Source organism: Gekko japonicus, unplaced genomic scaffold (assembly GCF_001447785.1).
Source record: "Gekko japonicus isolate JY-2015 unplaced genomic scaffold, Gekko_japonicus_V1.1 scaffold2966, whole genome shotgun sequence".
Lineage (NCBI taxonomy): Eukaryota > Metazoa > Chordata > Lepidosauria > Squamata > Gekkonidae > Gekko > Gekko japonicus.
The window spans coordinates 36,904-53,229 of record NW_015169268.1 but is presented as its reverse complement, the minus strand read 5'-3'; the positions used below and the strand labels follow the sequence as shown (position 1 = coordinate 53,229).

The 16,326-nt window shown below is 49.5% G+C and overlaps 1 protein-coding gene across 2 annotated transcripts in view; it reads right to left on the bottom strand.

Moving 5' to 3' along the window:
- ARHGEF25 (Rho guanine nucleotide exchange factor 25) overlaps positions 1 to 16,326 on the bottom strand; it is a 116,133-nt gene that overhangs the window by 79,387 nt on the left and 20,420 nt on the right. Inside the window, exon 1 of one of the 2 annotated variants that reach the window (XM_015416538.1) lies at positions 16,135 to 16,259. The exons of the other annotated variant lie outside the window; for it this stretch is intronic. Coding sequence (XP_015272024.1) covers positions 16,135 to 16,225 — 91 coding nt within the window. The 5' untranslated portion in view covers positions 16,226 to 16,259. Of the gene's footprint in view, positions 1 to 16,134; positions 16,260 to 16,326 lie in introns of those variants that run through there. 2 annotated transcript variants of the gene reach the window in all.

Sequence of the window (16,326 nt, the reverse complement as noted above, 5' to 3'; positions counted from 1 at the left end):
ATATATAGGTTTTTCCTTCTTGATTGTTCATATTCATATTTCTCTGGTTTTTATAGATTTATTCTTTAAGTAATATTTTATTAGGATGTTAGAAAGGCCGGTTATATAGAAGGCTTTCCTCTTGTAGGTCTGATATTGTTAGCAGACAACATAATAGGTACAAAGTTCATGATTCTGTAGTTCTTAGGGCAAACCTTTCAATGTCTGGGTCAGATAAGATTTTAGTCTCCTATGAAGAATCCTTGCCCATTATTATTTAGGTTAGGTTAAGTAAACACTTAGATTGACCGTAGATATATGTTTCTTTACATCTGGCCAATCAGATGATTATTACTCAAATTACCACTGTCTTTTGTAACCAATTCTGCTGTTTGAATATTGTTTTCTTGATGATGTCAGTCCATGTATAAAATATCATGCATTTCCTGAATATGTTCAGAATAGGCTCAAGAAGAAGAAGATGAAGAAGAAAAAGAAGAAAGTTGTCAATTTTGGATGAGTTATTTGGTCTAATAGTTTTCCTATTAATTGAAGCATATTTCCTGAATATGCTGAGAAGAAAGTAGTCAATTTTGGATGGACTATTTGGTCCAATTGTTTTTCTGTTAATTGGAATAAAACATAGATCTTCTCATTTGACTTCATTTTTGACATGGAATCTAATATGTACAACACTATGGCAACCATAGAGTTTTGCCCAAAATACCAGAGTGTTACCGCATGACGTCCCCGACATGATGACGTCACTTCCGCGAGACATCATTATGTCAGGAACATCGTGCCACGTTGTGGCTATTGGAGGTGGGGTTCCCCCCCCCCCGAAGGCCAGCTGGCTGGCAGCAGCCAAAAGGCCGCAAAATCAGGGGATCCCCCTCTCCCACCCAGGACCTGGAAACCCTAATCCGCAGCCATCATACACCAAGGCCTCACTCAGCTGAAGGGCCTTCTCTTGGCCTCGGACAAAGAGGGGCCAGGGATTGGTATTAAGGAGTCAATGGGCAAATAACCAGACAGTTTAATGAAAATATAGCCAACAGATTACCATGTATCAAACAGCAAACAAAACAAAAAAGCCAGCTTTATCTGTCTAACACTATTCAGGAGCTATGTTAGGCGGTACAAACTCACATCCAAATGAAGGCCTCTGATAAGGGTGATCCACGATCTCGGCAACTGCGAAGCACAGAAATAGGCCTGCAGTCCATGAACATCTCAGCCAGTGTTCCCTCTAAGCTGAGTTAGTGTGAGCTAGCTCACAGCTTTTTAGCCTCTGGCTCACACTTTTTTGTCTGAGCTCAGGAAGGATGGCTCCAGAGCAAACTAATTTATGCAGCAGCCAAATCACCTGCTCACAACTTTAATGCCAGTAGCTCACAAGGTAGAATTTTTGCTCACACGACGCCGCAGCTTAGAGGGAGCGTTGATCTCAGCTAGCTAACCTCTGGGTCATACAGCAATTATACTTTTTGGCCCTCCAAGTCAGGTGTAGATGACATCCAGTCACAACCCATCTTCAGGAGAAAGCTCTGGAAAATTGCATTATTGCTCCTGTTCTTCCCCCCTCCCATCACCGGAGACACGCTCTTATGGGAAACTAATGGTCCGCTTCCACTCTGACCTTGAAGATGATAAGGTACCAGGCAGGCTGAGATACTAATTGGTAACACCCGCAAGGAAGGCCAGTCCCATTATTAAACATATTAACCCCTGAGGGAAGGCAAGATGGCGCCTTGCCTTACAGTTGTGTATTGGGTACCACTCTAACCCACCTCCTCTCCCCTAGCTCTGCTCCCCCCAGAGTTCTTCTGTCCTCATTGGCCTCATCCCTCAAGCCCTAGCCAGTCAGGCCTGGGGCATGCCCAGTGGCCTCCCTCTTAAGGTTGCCAAGTCCCGCCTGGCCACCGCCAGAGGATGGGAGGGGTAGAGTTGCCAGATCCAGGATGAGAAACTCCTGGAGATTTGGGGATGGTGCCTGGGGAGCACAGGGACCTCAGTGAGGTACAATGCCACAAAGTCCATCCTCCAGAGCATCCATTTTCTCTGTGGGAACTGATCAGTGTACTCTGAAGATGAGCTGTAATTCCGGTGGATCCCCAGGTCCCACCTGGAGGCCAGCATCCCTACGTCCACCTAGAAGCCTTATGGAGGAGTGGCCAAGCCTTCCTCATCCCCAGGATGGAGCTTCCCAGCAACTGATTGTCAGACAGCTGGCTATCAAAGGGCCAGCAGTCAGTAGGTGTCTGATTCTTCAAGGGCCAGCTGCCATTGATCAGTTGGCTGGTGTGCAGCTCTTCATAAAGTGTATCGGTCTTTCGACTGGGCCAGGGTGACCCTGTGGGGGGCTGAGGAGGAGGGCATGGTGTTGTCTCTGCTGTCTCCAGGCCCTCCCCCCCAACAACGAACAACAAAATCAACGAATCATGAATTTGTGAATGCTGCTTCCTTTCTCTGCAGCACATCGTTGATTTTACATTCCTTTGCTCACGATGAAGTATTCAGAGAATCCATTCTTCATGAGCAAACTGAGCCAACCTAAATGTGAATCAAAAGCAATGGCCGCTCAAGAGTCACACACACACACAAGACTGCTTAATGCAGATTAGTTACCACCAATGCTCCCTCTAAGCTGTGGAGTCTTGCGAGCAAAAATTCCACTTTGTGAGCTACTGGCATTAAAGTTGTGAGTGAGTGATCTGGCAGCTGCAAAAATTAGTTTGCTCTGGAGCCATCCTTCCTGAGCTAAGACAAATATGTGTGAGCTGGAGGCTAAAAAACTGTGAGCTAGCTCACACCAACTCAGCTTAGAGGGAACACTGGTTACCACCTAATATCCGGTAGCCATGCTCTGGTATTCACAATCAAGTTGATTAAAGATAGCCAGAGGGTCAGTTCAGGCTTATTGGTGGGACTCCAAACCCAATGCATGACCACTAGTCTATAACCAGGAGGCAGTTCTTAATCCAGGTGAGTTCATTCTAGGTGCTTCTGGAAGTGCTGCCCAGCTACCTTACACTTTGCGAGCACCCCCTCCATTTGATCAGGCCCATCCTAGCCCAGAGGGGCACCTGCTCTCTACTCCACTATTCTGTTCTTCATGAGCAAAACATTCTACCCAGGGCTTTGGGCAGCCCACTGATACTATAAGAATGAAATTCTGCCTCCTCACTAAGAAGTAGGAACACACACAACACACAGTCTATTGCATTAAATTCCCAGAGCCAGGGAGACATTTTGACCAAAAATTCATCTACCCCTTCCCCATAGCTAGAGTTGCAAGCCTCCAGGTGGGACCTCGAGATCTCCCGTTATATCATTTGATCTCCAGATGACCGTCAGTTCCCTCAGAGGAAATGACTGCTTTGGGGGGTGGACTCTGTTGAGGTCCCTTCCTCCACAAACCCCTCCCTCTCCAGGCGCCACTCCCAAAATCTCCAGGTATTTCCCAACCCAGAGCTGGCAACCCTGCCCTCCAGCCTAATTACCAGACTGCTCCTATTCCTTCTCTGTTTAGAACTGAAATGGAATTCTCAGGGATGGACACACACGCCCATTGCAAACCTAGCCTGCTTGGAATACACACACCCTCCGACCTCTGCTTGTTTCTGCTCCAAAGAGAGCCGCCTGCTTTTACTCAGATGAGGAAAAGGCACCCTTGCACATGTTTTTCTTAGTGTTTTATTTATTTATTTTATTGTTTTATTTGTTTAATTTATACCCCGCCCTCTCAGGCTCAGGGCAGCTTACAAAACATAAATATATATTGAATCAACAAGTTATCTTAAAACACAGTAATTGAATTAAAATCACAACATATAAAATCACAGGTATTACTTCCTATGCGCCACGGCTACAGACAGATCTAAGGCCTAGCCATACTGGGCTTGTATTTAGGGTCTCCAGGTACCCCCTGGCCACCGGCTGGGGATGAGGGGATAAGGTTGCCAGATCCAGGCTGGGAAACTCCTGGAGATTTGGGGGCGGAGCCTGGGGAGGACAGGGACCTCCGTGGGGTTCAATGCCACAGAGTCCACCCTCCAAAGCATGCATTTTGTCCTGGGGAACTGATCTCTGTAGTGTGGATACAAGCTGCAGTCTCAGAGGATCCCCGGGTCCCAACTGGAAGATGGCATCCCTACATGGATTGGCCCTGGAATCTCCATCACACTGGGCCGCAGGCTTTTGCTGTTCATTTCATAACAGCCATCGCAGAACATGTTTCCATGCTCCATTTGTTAAAGGCCAGGGGGCAAGGGAGGTTGGAGGAAGGGAGGCAGGGTGTATGGTAATCCTGCCCCCTTTACAGACACACACTCTATATCTGGCAGCAGCCCCAGTTGCATCTGAATTGGGGTTAGCTGTGGGCCACCAGAGCCACCAGCTGCAGCATGGGTGGTGAGTCACAGAAGCCTGGGGCACGGCCAGCCTCTATTCCCAGGTCAGATTCTCAAGGAACATCCTGTGGAGCAGAGCAGGGAAGAGGGTCCAGTCTTCCTCTGACCTTTCTCTGGGGCTTAATTTCTAGCATGAGAAGTGCCAAGTCTCTAGCTTGGCTGAAGTCATTCTTCTTCCCCCCCCCCAAAGAAACCTTTGCCCCATATTCCACATGTACTATGAGAACTGGTTGCAGAGAGCCATTGCCGCCGCCTCAGTCAACTGCCTGAGCCCCCCAGACAGGCAGCTGCAAGCAGCAGCAGAAGTCTGTTCTTCTTTTTCCCTTTCCTTCCGGAGGAGGAGGAGTTGCATTTATACCCCCCCCTTCACTCGGAGTCTCAGAGCGGCTTACAGTCCCCTTCCTCTCCCCACAACAGACACTCTGTGAGGGAGGTGGGGCTGAGAGAGCTCTCAGAGAACAGCACTTGAGAGAACAGCTCTGAGAGAACTTGTGACTGACCCAGGGTCAATCAACTTGCTGCACGTGGAGAAGTGGGGAATCATACCCGGTTCTCCAGATTAGAGACTGCTGCCCTTAACACTATACCAAACTGGCTCAAGCCAGTTTGGTATAGTGGTTAGGAACCTGGGACTCTAATCTGGGAGAACTGGGTTTGATTTCCCACTCCTTCACATGCAGCTGCTGGTGTGACCTTGGGTCAGTCACACAGTTCTTGAGAGAGCTCTCTCAGCCACCCCTGCCTCACAGGGTGTCTGTGGTGGGGAGGGGGAGGGAAAGGAGATTGCAAGCCGCTCTGAGACTCTTTTGAGTAGTGAAGGGTAGGGTATAAATCCAATCTCCTCTTCTCCTTCTCCTCTAGAGGCAAGGCTATAGATGGTTGCAGCCCAGGGCAGCTGCCCCTGCCTAAAACCGCCCCTCACTGGTTGTGGTTATCTGACAGAACAGCACTCCATATACCCCACAAGGCACTATTTTCTTGAACCTCAGCCCAGGATAAGTCTTGCTCTGCCTACGCAGTGTTCCCCTCCGTGACAGAGACCCTCACAGTAAAGTGAGTCCTCTAAGAGGCCCTAGACTGACGTTGTTCCACCACAGGTTACCACAGTGAGAGGACTGGGAATATGGAAGCACTGGATACTTCAGCTCTTCCAGCAAGCTGTGGGGCAGGGTCATTGGCTGCCACCTTAGATCCCTAAACAAGGACAGGGAATTGATATAGGATTGCCAGCCTCCAGAAGAGGCCTATAGTCAGGGGTCATTTCCTGCAGGAGCTTAAGGCCAAGTCTTATTCAGGTACAAGCTCTCCCTCCTCTGCGAGGACAGAGTTGCATGTCCCCCCCACCACCAATAGCTAGCAATCCAAAAGAGTCCAGTGGAGCCTGAGCGGTGGGTGTTGCCTTCTGACACACTTCCGGCGATGTCATGGGGTGTGGCATATGCAAATAGGTTATGCTAATGAGTTGTGCTAATGAGCTCCTGCACCTCTTTTTCTACGAAATGACCCGTGCCTATAGTTCTCCCATAATTATGACTGAGTGAGCTCCAAACCACGGCGATAAATTCCTCTGGAGAAAATGGCGGCTTCTGAGGGGGAGGAGTCTATGGCATCACATCCCTGCTGAGCTCCCTCCCCTCCCGAAATTCTGCCCCTCCCTCAGGCTCCACTTCGAAATCTCAAGGAATTTCCCTACCTGGTGTTGGCAACTCTGAATTCATACCGTTATTTGTTCACTCATTCTTGAGACACCAGTAAAAGCTGTGACCGCACTCCCAAACATGGGGACAGAAGCCTGGCATTTGGCCTCCCACTCCTTCTATTCTAATTTCTTCATGAGGGACCAACTGCCATTATCGCAGCTGTTTCTGGAACCCAAGATCTCTGGTTCCTATCTCATCCCTCAAGCTTCCTCTTAATCAATTAAGCAGTCTAAAGTGGTGTAAAGGTAAAGGTAAAGGTTTCCTTGCTCGAAAGCCAGTCGAGTCCGACTCTAGGGTTGCGGTGCTCATCTCCGTTTCAAGGCCGAAGAGCCAGCGCTGTCCGAAGACATTTCCATGGTCATGTGGCCGGCATGACTAAACACCAAGGCGCACGGAACGCTGTTACCTTCCCACCGAAGTGGTCCCTATTTATCTACTTGCAATTTCTTGCTTTCGAACTGCTAGGTTGCCAGGAGCTGGAACTAGAGACGGGAGCTCACTCCGTCATGCGGCACCCGGGTCTCGAACTGCTGAACTGCTGACCTTCCACAGCCTGCAGTTCAGCGTCTTAACCACTTGAGCCACCGCAGACAGGGAAATCATTAAACAATGAGCCTTTAGGGTCTGGTGAAAATCCGAGAGCTTCAGAAGCCACGTGAAATCTACAGCGGACATGGACAGGAGGAATGCACGCACATGCATGCACCCAGTTCTTAGTACTTAGAATGAAAGAACTGGACAGAACTCAGGTGCACCCCAATCAAACCGTCAGAAAAATAGGTTCAGGACTGACAGAAGGAAATACTTCTTTACTCCACAAGTAATTCAGCCATGGAATTGACTGCTGGGAGTGATATTCATGAGCATAGATTCGGGTGGGTAGCCATGTTGGTCTGAAGCAGCAGGAGATTCATAAAGCAGTGGTTCATCAGTGGGTACTACCCATGGTGACTGAAGGGAGCCTCCATATACAGAGGCAGCAAACTGCTGAATACCAGTGCTGGGAGGCAGTAGCCAGGGAGGGCCTCAGCCTCTATGCCCTGTTTGTTTGGCCCTCCAGGGTGACTTCTTGGCCCCCATACCCAGTTGGTCCAGAGCTTTGGGCTCGGTTGCCATCAATATGCTGATGACACCCAGCTATATCTGTTAATGGACAGACGGACTCCGCCCCAGATATTCTAGTCAAGGGTCTGGAGGCCGTGGCCAGGGGAGTTAAAACCGAGTTGGCTGAAACTGAATCCATCGAAGATGGAGGGCCTGTGCCTGGGCTGAGGGGGAATGGGATTGGGGATCCGGCTACCAGCTCCTGATGGGGGGCTGTTAACACCAAGCACCTACAGTGCATAGATTCGGGTGGGTAGCCATGTTGGTCTGAAGCAGCAGGAGATTCATAAAGAAGTGGTTCATCAGTGGGTACTACCCATGGTGACTGAAGGGAGCCTCCATATACAGAGGCAGCAAACTGCTGAATACCAGTGCTGGGAGGCAGTAGCCAGGGAGGGCCTCAGCCTCTATGCCCTGTTTGTTTGGCCCTCCAGGGTGACTTCTTGGCCACTTTATGAAACAGAATGCCAACAGAATCTGTATGGGCAGCGCCCCCTTACCCAGTTGGTCCAGAGCTTTGGGCTCGGTTGCCATCAATATGCTGATGACACCCAGCTATATCTGTTAATGGACAGACGGTCTCCGCTCCAGATATTCTAGTCAAGGGTCTGGAGGCCATGGCCAGGGGGTTAAAACCGAGTTGGCTGAAACTGAATCCATCGAAGATGGAGGGCCTGTGCCTGGGCTGAGGGCGAATGGGATTGGGGATCCGGCTCCCAGCTCCTGATGGGGGGCTGTTAACACCAAGCACCTACAGTGAAGGGTGTGATTTTGGACGCTTCCCTATTGGGGGCTGTTAACACCAAGCACCTACAGTGGTGTGATTTTGGACGCTTCCGTATCTATGGAGGCCCAAAGCACAAGTGTGGCCAGATCAGCATTCTTCCATCTTCGCCAGATCAGGCAACTGGCCCCCTCTCCCCCCCCATGACCTAGCCACAGTGACCCATGCAATGGTCACCTCCAGGCTGGATTACTGTAACTCACTCTACACAGGGCTGCCCTTGAGACTGGTCCGGGAACTCCAGCTGGTCCAGAATGCAGCAGCCCGTGTTCTTATAGGAACGCTCGTCAGAGTACATATACAATCGGTGCTCCATCAGCTGCACTGGCTCCCAGTTGAATTACGACTCAAGCTCATGGTTTCGGTTTTAACCTTTAAAGCCCTATACCTTCAAGATCATCTCTCCCGGTATGTCCCTCGTAGAGCATTACGCTTGTTAGATCAAGACCTGTTGGTGATCCCCGGCCCTAAAGGTGTCTGCTCAGCTTCAACCAGAGCCAGATAGGGTTGCCAGGTCTGGGTTGGAAAATACCTGGAGACTTTGGGGGTGGATCCAGGAGAGGGCGGGGGGTTGGGGAGGGGAGGGGCCTCGGCACGGCACAATGCCATATAGTCCACCCTTCAAAGCAGCCACTTTCTCCAGGGGAGCTGATCTCTGTCAGCCGGAGATCAGTTGCAAAAGCGGAAGATCTCCAGGCCCCACCTGGAGGCTGACAAGCCTAGAGACAGAGCCTTCTTGGCTTTGGCCTCGTGGAACACTCTCCCCATCAAGATCCAGGGCCTTTGGGACTTAACGCAGTTTTGCAGGGGCTGTAAAACAGAGATGTTCCTCCAGGCCTTTGGTTGAGGCGATGGAGATTCACTTATACTGGCATCCCCCTCTACTGTTGTCATCTGTTCTGCTTCCATCTGTGTAGTCTTCTATCCACCGTTCTCCCAGTACGAGCTATCGTCCACCTGCAACCATACAGGGAACGTGTGCGGGAGCAGGTGAAGATAAGAGTCGCCTGAGTCAAATGGTGCCATCGTCTTTTACTATTGATTTTAATTTCCTACTGTAATTGGATCTTATTATTGTTATTTTATATATTGAACTCTGTATTCACTGCTGTTTTATATTATTAAGCTTATGAATTGCCCAATCCCTGCTACTGGAGGCTCTGGGTGATATACAGCATATGATACAAACATTAAAACCATAAAATAGATACATAAATAATACTGATAATTATGCTGTTGTAACTCGCCCTGAGCCTGCTTGCGGGGGAGGGAGGGCTAAAAGCGCAATAAATAAATACATTAACTAGATGGGCCACTAAGGTTGGTGTGGCATAGTGGTTAAAGTGTCAGACTAAGATCTGGGATGACAAGTTGCGAATCCCTCACTGTACCATGGAAGCCCACAATGTGACCTTGGGCCCATCACAATTTCTCAGCCTAAACTTATCGGGTTCAATGTAAAAAAATGATATTTGCCTTGAAAGCACAGAAGCTTTTTGCAGTATCCCCGATTCTCCACATTCATACAAATTGCAAAGATGACCTGACTCCAATGGTAACCAGAGAAAGAAATTTTACTTACAAAAATAGAAGCACATCTTACATGACATATTCATGTAGGGACATTTAACTTACTGTGAACAGATTAACTTCAAAAAGGTTAACTTGCTACAGCTCCAAGCTCAGGTAAGAGACAGAAGAAGAGAGGTCCTCTATAAGATGAAAAAGAAGACAAGCAATGGCCATAGAGGCTCAACATCTAACCGATGAGAGGTTAATGCACCCTAGTGACAGAATTCTCTTAACCCTTTCCCGCCCAGGTCCTCTTGCAGGCAGGGTTACAGTATCTAACAAAACTACTCTCACAAGGTGGTTGTTGTGTAGATTAAGTGGTGGAGGGGAAACAATGTCAAAGGCCGCTTTGTGCCCACGATCAGGGAGAAAAGCTGGATATAAATAAAAAATAAATAAGTCTTATGACAAATCCCAGTGTGGCTTACAGGTTTCAGGGCGCTATATCAGCATGCCCACGCTAGCCTGATCTCGTCAGATTTCAGAAGCTAAGCAGAATCGTCCCTGGTCAGTATTTGGAAGGGAGGCCATCAAGGAATACCAGGGTCGTGATGTGGAGGCAGACAATGGCACACCACCTCTGGTGATGACACAAAGTTGTTCAGGGTGGTGAGAACCAGGGAGGATTATGAGGCACTCCAAAGGGATCTGTCAAGGATGGGCGACTGGGTGTCAACGTGGCAAATGGGGTTCAATGTGGCCAAGTGCAAAGTGATGCACATCGGAGCCAAAAATCCTAAATATAAATACACCTTGTTGGGGTCCGAACTGGCAGAGACTGACCAAGAGAGAGATCTTGGAGTCATAGTAGATAACTCAATGAAAATGTCTAGACAGTGTGCAACTGCAATAAAAAAGGCCAGTGCTATGTTTATTAGGAAGGGAATTGAAAACAAATCATCCAGTATCATAATGCCCTGTATAAATCAATGGTCCGACCTCATTTGGAGTACTGTGTACAGTTCTGGTCACCACACCTCAAAAAGGATATTACAGCTTTGGGAAAAGTGCAGAAAAGGGCAACTAGAATGATAAAAGGGTTGGAACACTTTCCCTATGAAGAAAGGTTAAAATGCTTGGGGTTCTTTAGCTTGGAGAAATGATGACTGAGGGGTGACATGATTGAGGTTTATAAGATTATGCATGGCATAGAGCAGGTAGAGAAAGAAGTACTTTTCTCCCTTTCTCACAATACAAGAACTCGTGGGCACTCAATGAAATTGCTAAGCAGTCGGGTTAGAACAGATTCACCCAAAGCGTGATTAACACATGGAATTCACTGCCACAGGAGGTGATGGCGACTACAAGCATGGACAACTTCAAGAGGGAATTAGATAAGCATATGGAGCAGAAGTCCATCAGTGGCTGTTAGCCACAAGGTATAGATAGGAACTCTCAGTCTGGGGCATGTGATGCACAGTATTCTTGGTGGTTGGGTGGGACAACAGTGGATGGCTCCTAGTGTCCTAGCCCCACTGCTGGACCTCCTGATGGCACCTGGTATTTTTTTTTGGCCACTGTGTGACAGTGTGTTCGACTAGGTGGGCCATTGGCCTGATCCAACATTGGCTTCACTTATGTTCTTATGGCGTCCCTTGCCTTGAAAACCCTGTGGGGTCATCATAAGTCAGCTGCGACTTGACGGCAAAACAACAACAAAAACTCTCTGCCTGGAAGTATTCGATAATGTAATAATGTCTCCATTACAAATTCAAACCAATTTTCAAACCTGCTTAACTATTCTGGATCTCAGCCAATGAATTCTGGGATCTGTAGTTCTTTGAAGAGCCTGGGCTTCCCAGGCCAAAAATTTCAGAGAAAAAGAATGACAGATCCCATAATTCTTTTAAAATTCGTTAAACCAGCTTCAACCAGGTTGAAAATACATGCCCATCATAGATCCTTCTAAAGATTTCTTAGGCATGTAGACCAACCACTCTGGTGAAAAGGCCTCACTTTTGAATAGGGTTATTAGGTCCCCCCGGACACCGGAGGGGGATGAGGGGATAGGATTGTGAGATCCAGATTTGGAAACTCCTGGAGATTTGGGGATGGAGTCCAGGGAGGACTGGGACCTCAGTGAGGTACAATGCCAGAGAGTCCATCCTCCAAAGCATCCAATTTCTCCAGGGGAAATGATCTATGTATTCTGGGGATGAGGTATAATTTCGGGGGATTCCCAGGTCTCACCTGGAGGCTGGCATCCCTACTTTTGAAGCTGTAACGTAATGACTGCTTTGAGAACAGTCCCCTCTCCTCTCAAAAAACAGTCCTCAGTATTAGAATCAGTCTGATTTCCCCCTACTTTCAGTCACTTGGGGGTGGGGGGTGGGAGGGGGTGTCCCACCTTCAGACCTAGGTTCTGCTCAAAGGTTCCCTTGCAGCCTTGAAGGCAAGTGGTACCTATCTGGCAGCAAGTGACAACCCTACACGTTCCTCTTTCTTCTAGCCCATTTCTTTCAAGTTGTAAGATTGGGAAGCTGCAGGCCGCAGAGTATTCAGGCTGGGCGACAGGACAGAGTGCTTTTCAGCCCAGAGAATGAGAGAAATGTTGCCACCACAGACTAAATGAATTGGGCACGCACAATGCAGGCCATAAAGGCCACCACAGACTGGAGCCAAGAAGAAGACCAGGCTGGATTGAAAACCACGGACATATCCATTTAACAGCCTTTACGTTCATTTTGAACTATGGTGCTGGAGAAGACTCTTCAGAGTCCCTTGGACTGCAAGAAGATCAAATCAGTCAATCCTAAAAGAAATCAACCCTGACTGTTCCCTGGAAGGCCAGATAATGAAACTGAAGCTCAAATACTTTGGCCACCCAATGAGAAGGGAGCACTCACTGGAGAAGACCCTGATGCTGGGAAAGATTGAAGGTCAAAGAAGACGGGGACGGCAAAGGATGAGATGGTTGGACAGTGTCATCGATGCAACAAACATGAAGTTGAGCCAACTTCAGAGGACGGCGGAAGACAGGAAGGCCTGGCGTGAACTGGTCCATGGGGTCGCGAAGAGTCGGGCTCGACTGCGCGACTGAACAACAAAAAACGTTCATTTATAGGGGAGAAGCATTTTCCCTGCAGGACAGCTTTCCCCACCACTTCTCTATCTTCCCCCACAACATGCATCCACTGGGGGAGTCTGGGCTAAGATTTCATTACAGTGTCGATCGGCTGTCCTAGAAATATGCCCCACCATTGAGGTTGGGATGCCAACCTCCATGTGGGACTTGGGCCTCCCAGAATTGTAGCTCATCTCCAGACTACAGAGATTAATTCTACTGGGGAAAAGGGATAGTTTGGAGGGTGGACTATGTGGCATTGTACCCCACTGAAGTCCCTGTCCTCCCCAGGTTTCATCCCCAAATCTGCAGAAGTTACCCAACTTGGATCTAGCAACCCCACCCGCCATCCCCTGCCGGAGACCAGGAGGAACCCGGCAACACTATTTTGAGGAGGGACACTTTAGGTAGTCCAGTGAGGCCCCAAAGGCCTGCCCCTGCCCTGCATGAACCACATGCTTAGAACATGTCCCAGAATCCTTCACAACACACTGGGGTTCCATGGCATCTGTACAGGGGTTCCACAGCAGAGAAGTCAACATACGTAAATGGTGCCCTAAAGATGGGAAGCTCGAAAGCCATTGACATAGCCAGTTCACTACTTGGGAGTTTATTAGTAGTATACCTATTAAGTACATTTTCACCCTGCCGTTCCTCAAAGAAGCTCAGGATAGGACCCATGGCTCTGCCCTCCTCATTTTCTCTTCCCAACAACCCTATGAGATAAGGCAGGCTGAGAGACAGCGACAGGCCCAAGGTCACCTAGTAAGCTTCACGGCAAGTCGGAATTCGAACGACATTCTCACCATGATGCTACACTGGCTCTCCATCAGTACACGTGGCGACGTCTTGAACGGCCATAACAGACCAAGGCAACCCTATGAGGTAGGACAGGCTGAGAGACAGCGACAGGCTCAAAGTCACCTAGTAAGCTTCACGGCAAGTCGCAATTTGAATGACACTCTCACCATGATGCTACACTGGCTCTCCATCAGTACACGTGGCGACGTCTTGAACGGCCATAACAGACCAAGGTCCCTGCCCTGAGGAACTTCTTACAATCTTCACTTCAACAAAGCAGGTCGAAGTGAGGGGAAAGAATTGAATATGAATAAGGGCAGCTACATAGTGTTGCAGCTGGGGAAACGAGTCTAGGAGTTTGAGCTCAAGGCGTTGGAGAAAAGGTGAGCCTGAGGAGAGAGTTGGAAGAACACAGACAGAAGTGGCTCCTTGGAAACAGTTCTGGGAGGTATTTGCTAGATATTAAAGGTCAGGAATAAGGGCAGCTACATAGTGTTGCAGCTGGGGAAAAGAGTCTAGGAGTTTGAGCTCAAGGCATTGGAGAAAAGGTGGGCTTGGGGAGAGAGCTGGAAGAACACAGGCAGAAAGTGGCTCCTTGGAAACAGTCCTGGGAGGTATTTGCTAGATATTAATGGTCAGCAAGGGAGTGACATATAAAAAATGGGGCTTGTGTACCACAGGGCTGACTGTAGGGCACCAAGTATGTGCTCTGAACCCCTGTCCCCAAACAGAGCTCAATGGCATGCTCAGATCATTTTTCTACCCCATTCCTAATAGCCTTCACATGGGGTCGCGAAGAGTCGGACTCGACTGTGCGACTGAACAACAACAACAACAAAAAGGTCAGCAAGGGAGTGACATATAAAAAATGGGGCTTGCGTACCACAGGGCTGACTGTAGGGCACCAGGTATGGGCTCTGAACCCCTGTCCCCAAACAGAGCTCCATGGCACGCTCAGATCCTTTTTCTACCTCATTCCTAATAGCCTTCGGCCCTGCCATATATATACATTTCATCTTGCTCTTCCCCATAAATGGTTAAAGGTAGATTACGACCAATACAGAAAAAATATAATAAAATACCACACAATAATTAAAAAAACACCCAGAATCCCTCAACTGCCAGCACCTATACAATCCAATCCCATTAATACCAACATCAGGGCGATGAAGAAATGGGGGAGGGGACAGCAGCAAACACCAGGGACATAAGAGCAGTGAACCACCAGCTCTTGAAGACCAGCCACTGCTGTGCCCCCAGTACCACTCAATATCCCCTGGGGGCTGACACACGTAGCAAAGCCCCGCAGTTGCATCCCCCGGGCATGTCAGATGCTTTTAGAATCGCTGTTGACGTTGTTCGGCGTGCTCATACACAGTGTACACAGTGTATTGGACATTCTCAAGCCTGTGCCTAGAGCACCGCACCAACCACAGAGTGACATGCAACCTGCCCAACGTGCAGGCACACGGACAAAACAGAGTCATACATGCCCTGGGATGCAACCACAGAAGACACCCCCTTCCAAAGCTACCTCCGCTCAATGGCCTCTGCGCACATGCAAAGCGCCTCCCACACGTGCAGACGGTCCCTTTCTCCCACACAGACATGCACCTAGAGAGACAGCCTTCTTGCCTGCACAAGCCTTCGCCCAACGTGCTCCCCTCCACACGCCTAGATGCCAACTGAATGTAGAACAGATCTGTGCTCACACTGATCTCGGGCACTTCCAAATACACAAGCGCATCCACAAACCTACATACAGTGTTGGGAGATGTGCAACATGGAGACACTGGCAATCACATGGAACCCTCCCCCCCCCAAAAAAAACCCCCACACACATGGGATGCATTCTTACGCAGGTACACATGTTCTAAAAATACATCTTCATATGCAAAAAAAAGCCCTGCACCAAACTCCCAAAATACCCCTCTCCTCTGCCCCCACAGCCTACAAGACATCCAACCGCCCACGACCCAAACGTGCCTCCTACTCCTGCCGCAAACTTTTCTTAGCACATACCCGGCCCCCACTTCATCCCCCTGCTGGTGCCCTTCTCTTGTGGCCACAAGGGAGTGGCAGATCTCAGATAAGCTCAGTATACCCCCTAGTACAGAACCCTTCCTTGATCAGGGGGAGAATGGCAGCAGGCAGCTGCCCTTTTTCAAAGCAAAAAAGAAGAAGAGGAAGACGTGCCAGCTAATATTTACGCTGGGCAAGAATAGGAGAAGAAATAGCCCTCGATGTCAGCAGATCCCGTTCCAAATGCCAGCGCTGCAAGTGTAAAGTCATGCCTATCCGAAAGAACCCTGCTGCATGCCAAGTGCGACCGGTGCCAAGCATGGGCAGCGATGCCCTTCAGTGGAAGAAGGCAGCAAGAGACACCCCCACGCTGCAAAGGATGATCCCCAAGGAAGGGCTGTGAGTGCCCCAGCAGTAGCAGCTCTACCCAAAGAAGGTACCCCCCCAAGGCAGGTGATGCTATGGAACCAGGGAAGGCAACGCCCATGCCCACGCCGCCAGACGATGATGCCCACTTCAAGAAATGGCCATTCGGCAGGTGGCACCCACTCGGAGACAGCCAGAAGAGCAACGTCTATGCATGCAGACGAAGGGGTAGTTTTTTTTAAAAAAGGCCGTGCCCACGCACGGAGAGGGGCGCAGAGAGGGAAGCGGGGTGGGGTGGGGGAGACGGTGCCCGCGCCCAGCACCACTCACCTCGTGCCCGGGAGGGGCAGCAGCTGCACTTGGCCAGGACTTTGCGGAACAAGTGGTGGCAAGCGCAGCCTTGCTGGCTCGCACCCCTCATGGTGCCGCCCGGCCGCCCTGGGCTCTGTCACCCGCTGTGCCAGCCATCGAGCGAGGGGACCGGCGCGGCGCCGCCCGGGCGGGGAAAGGGGGCCCGGGGGG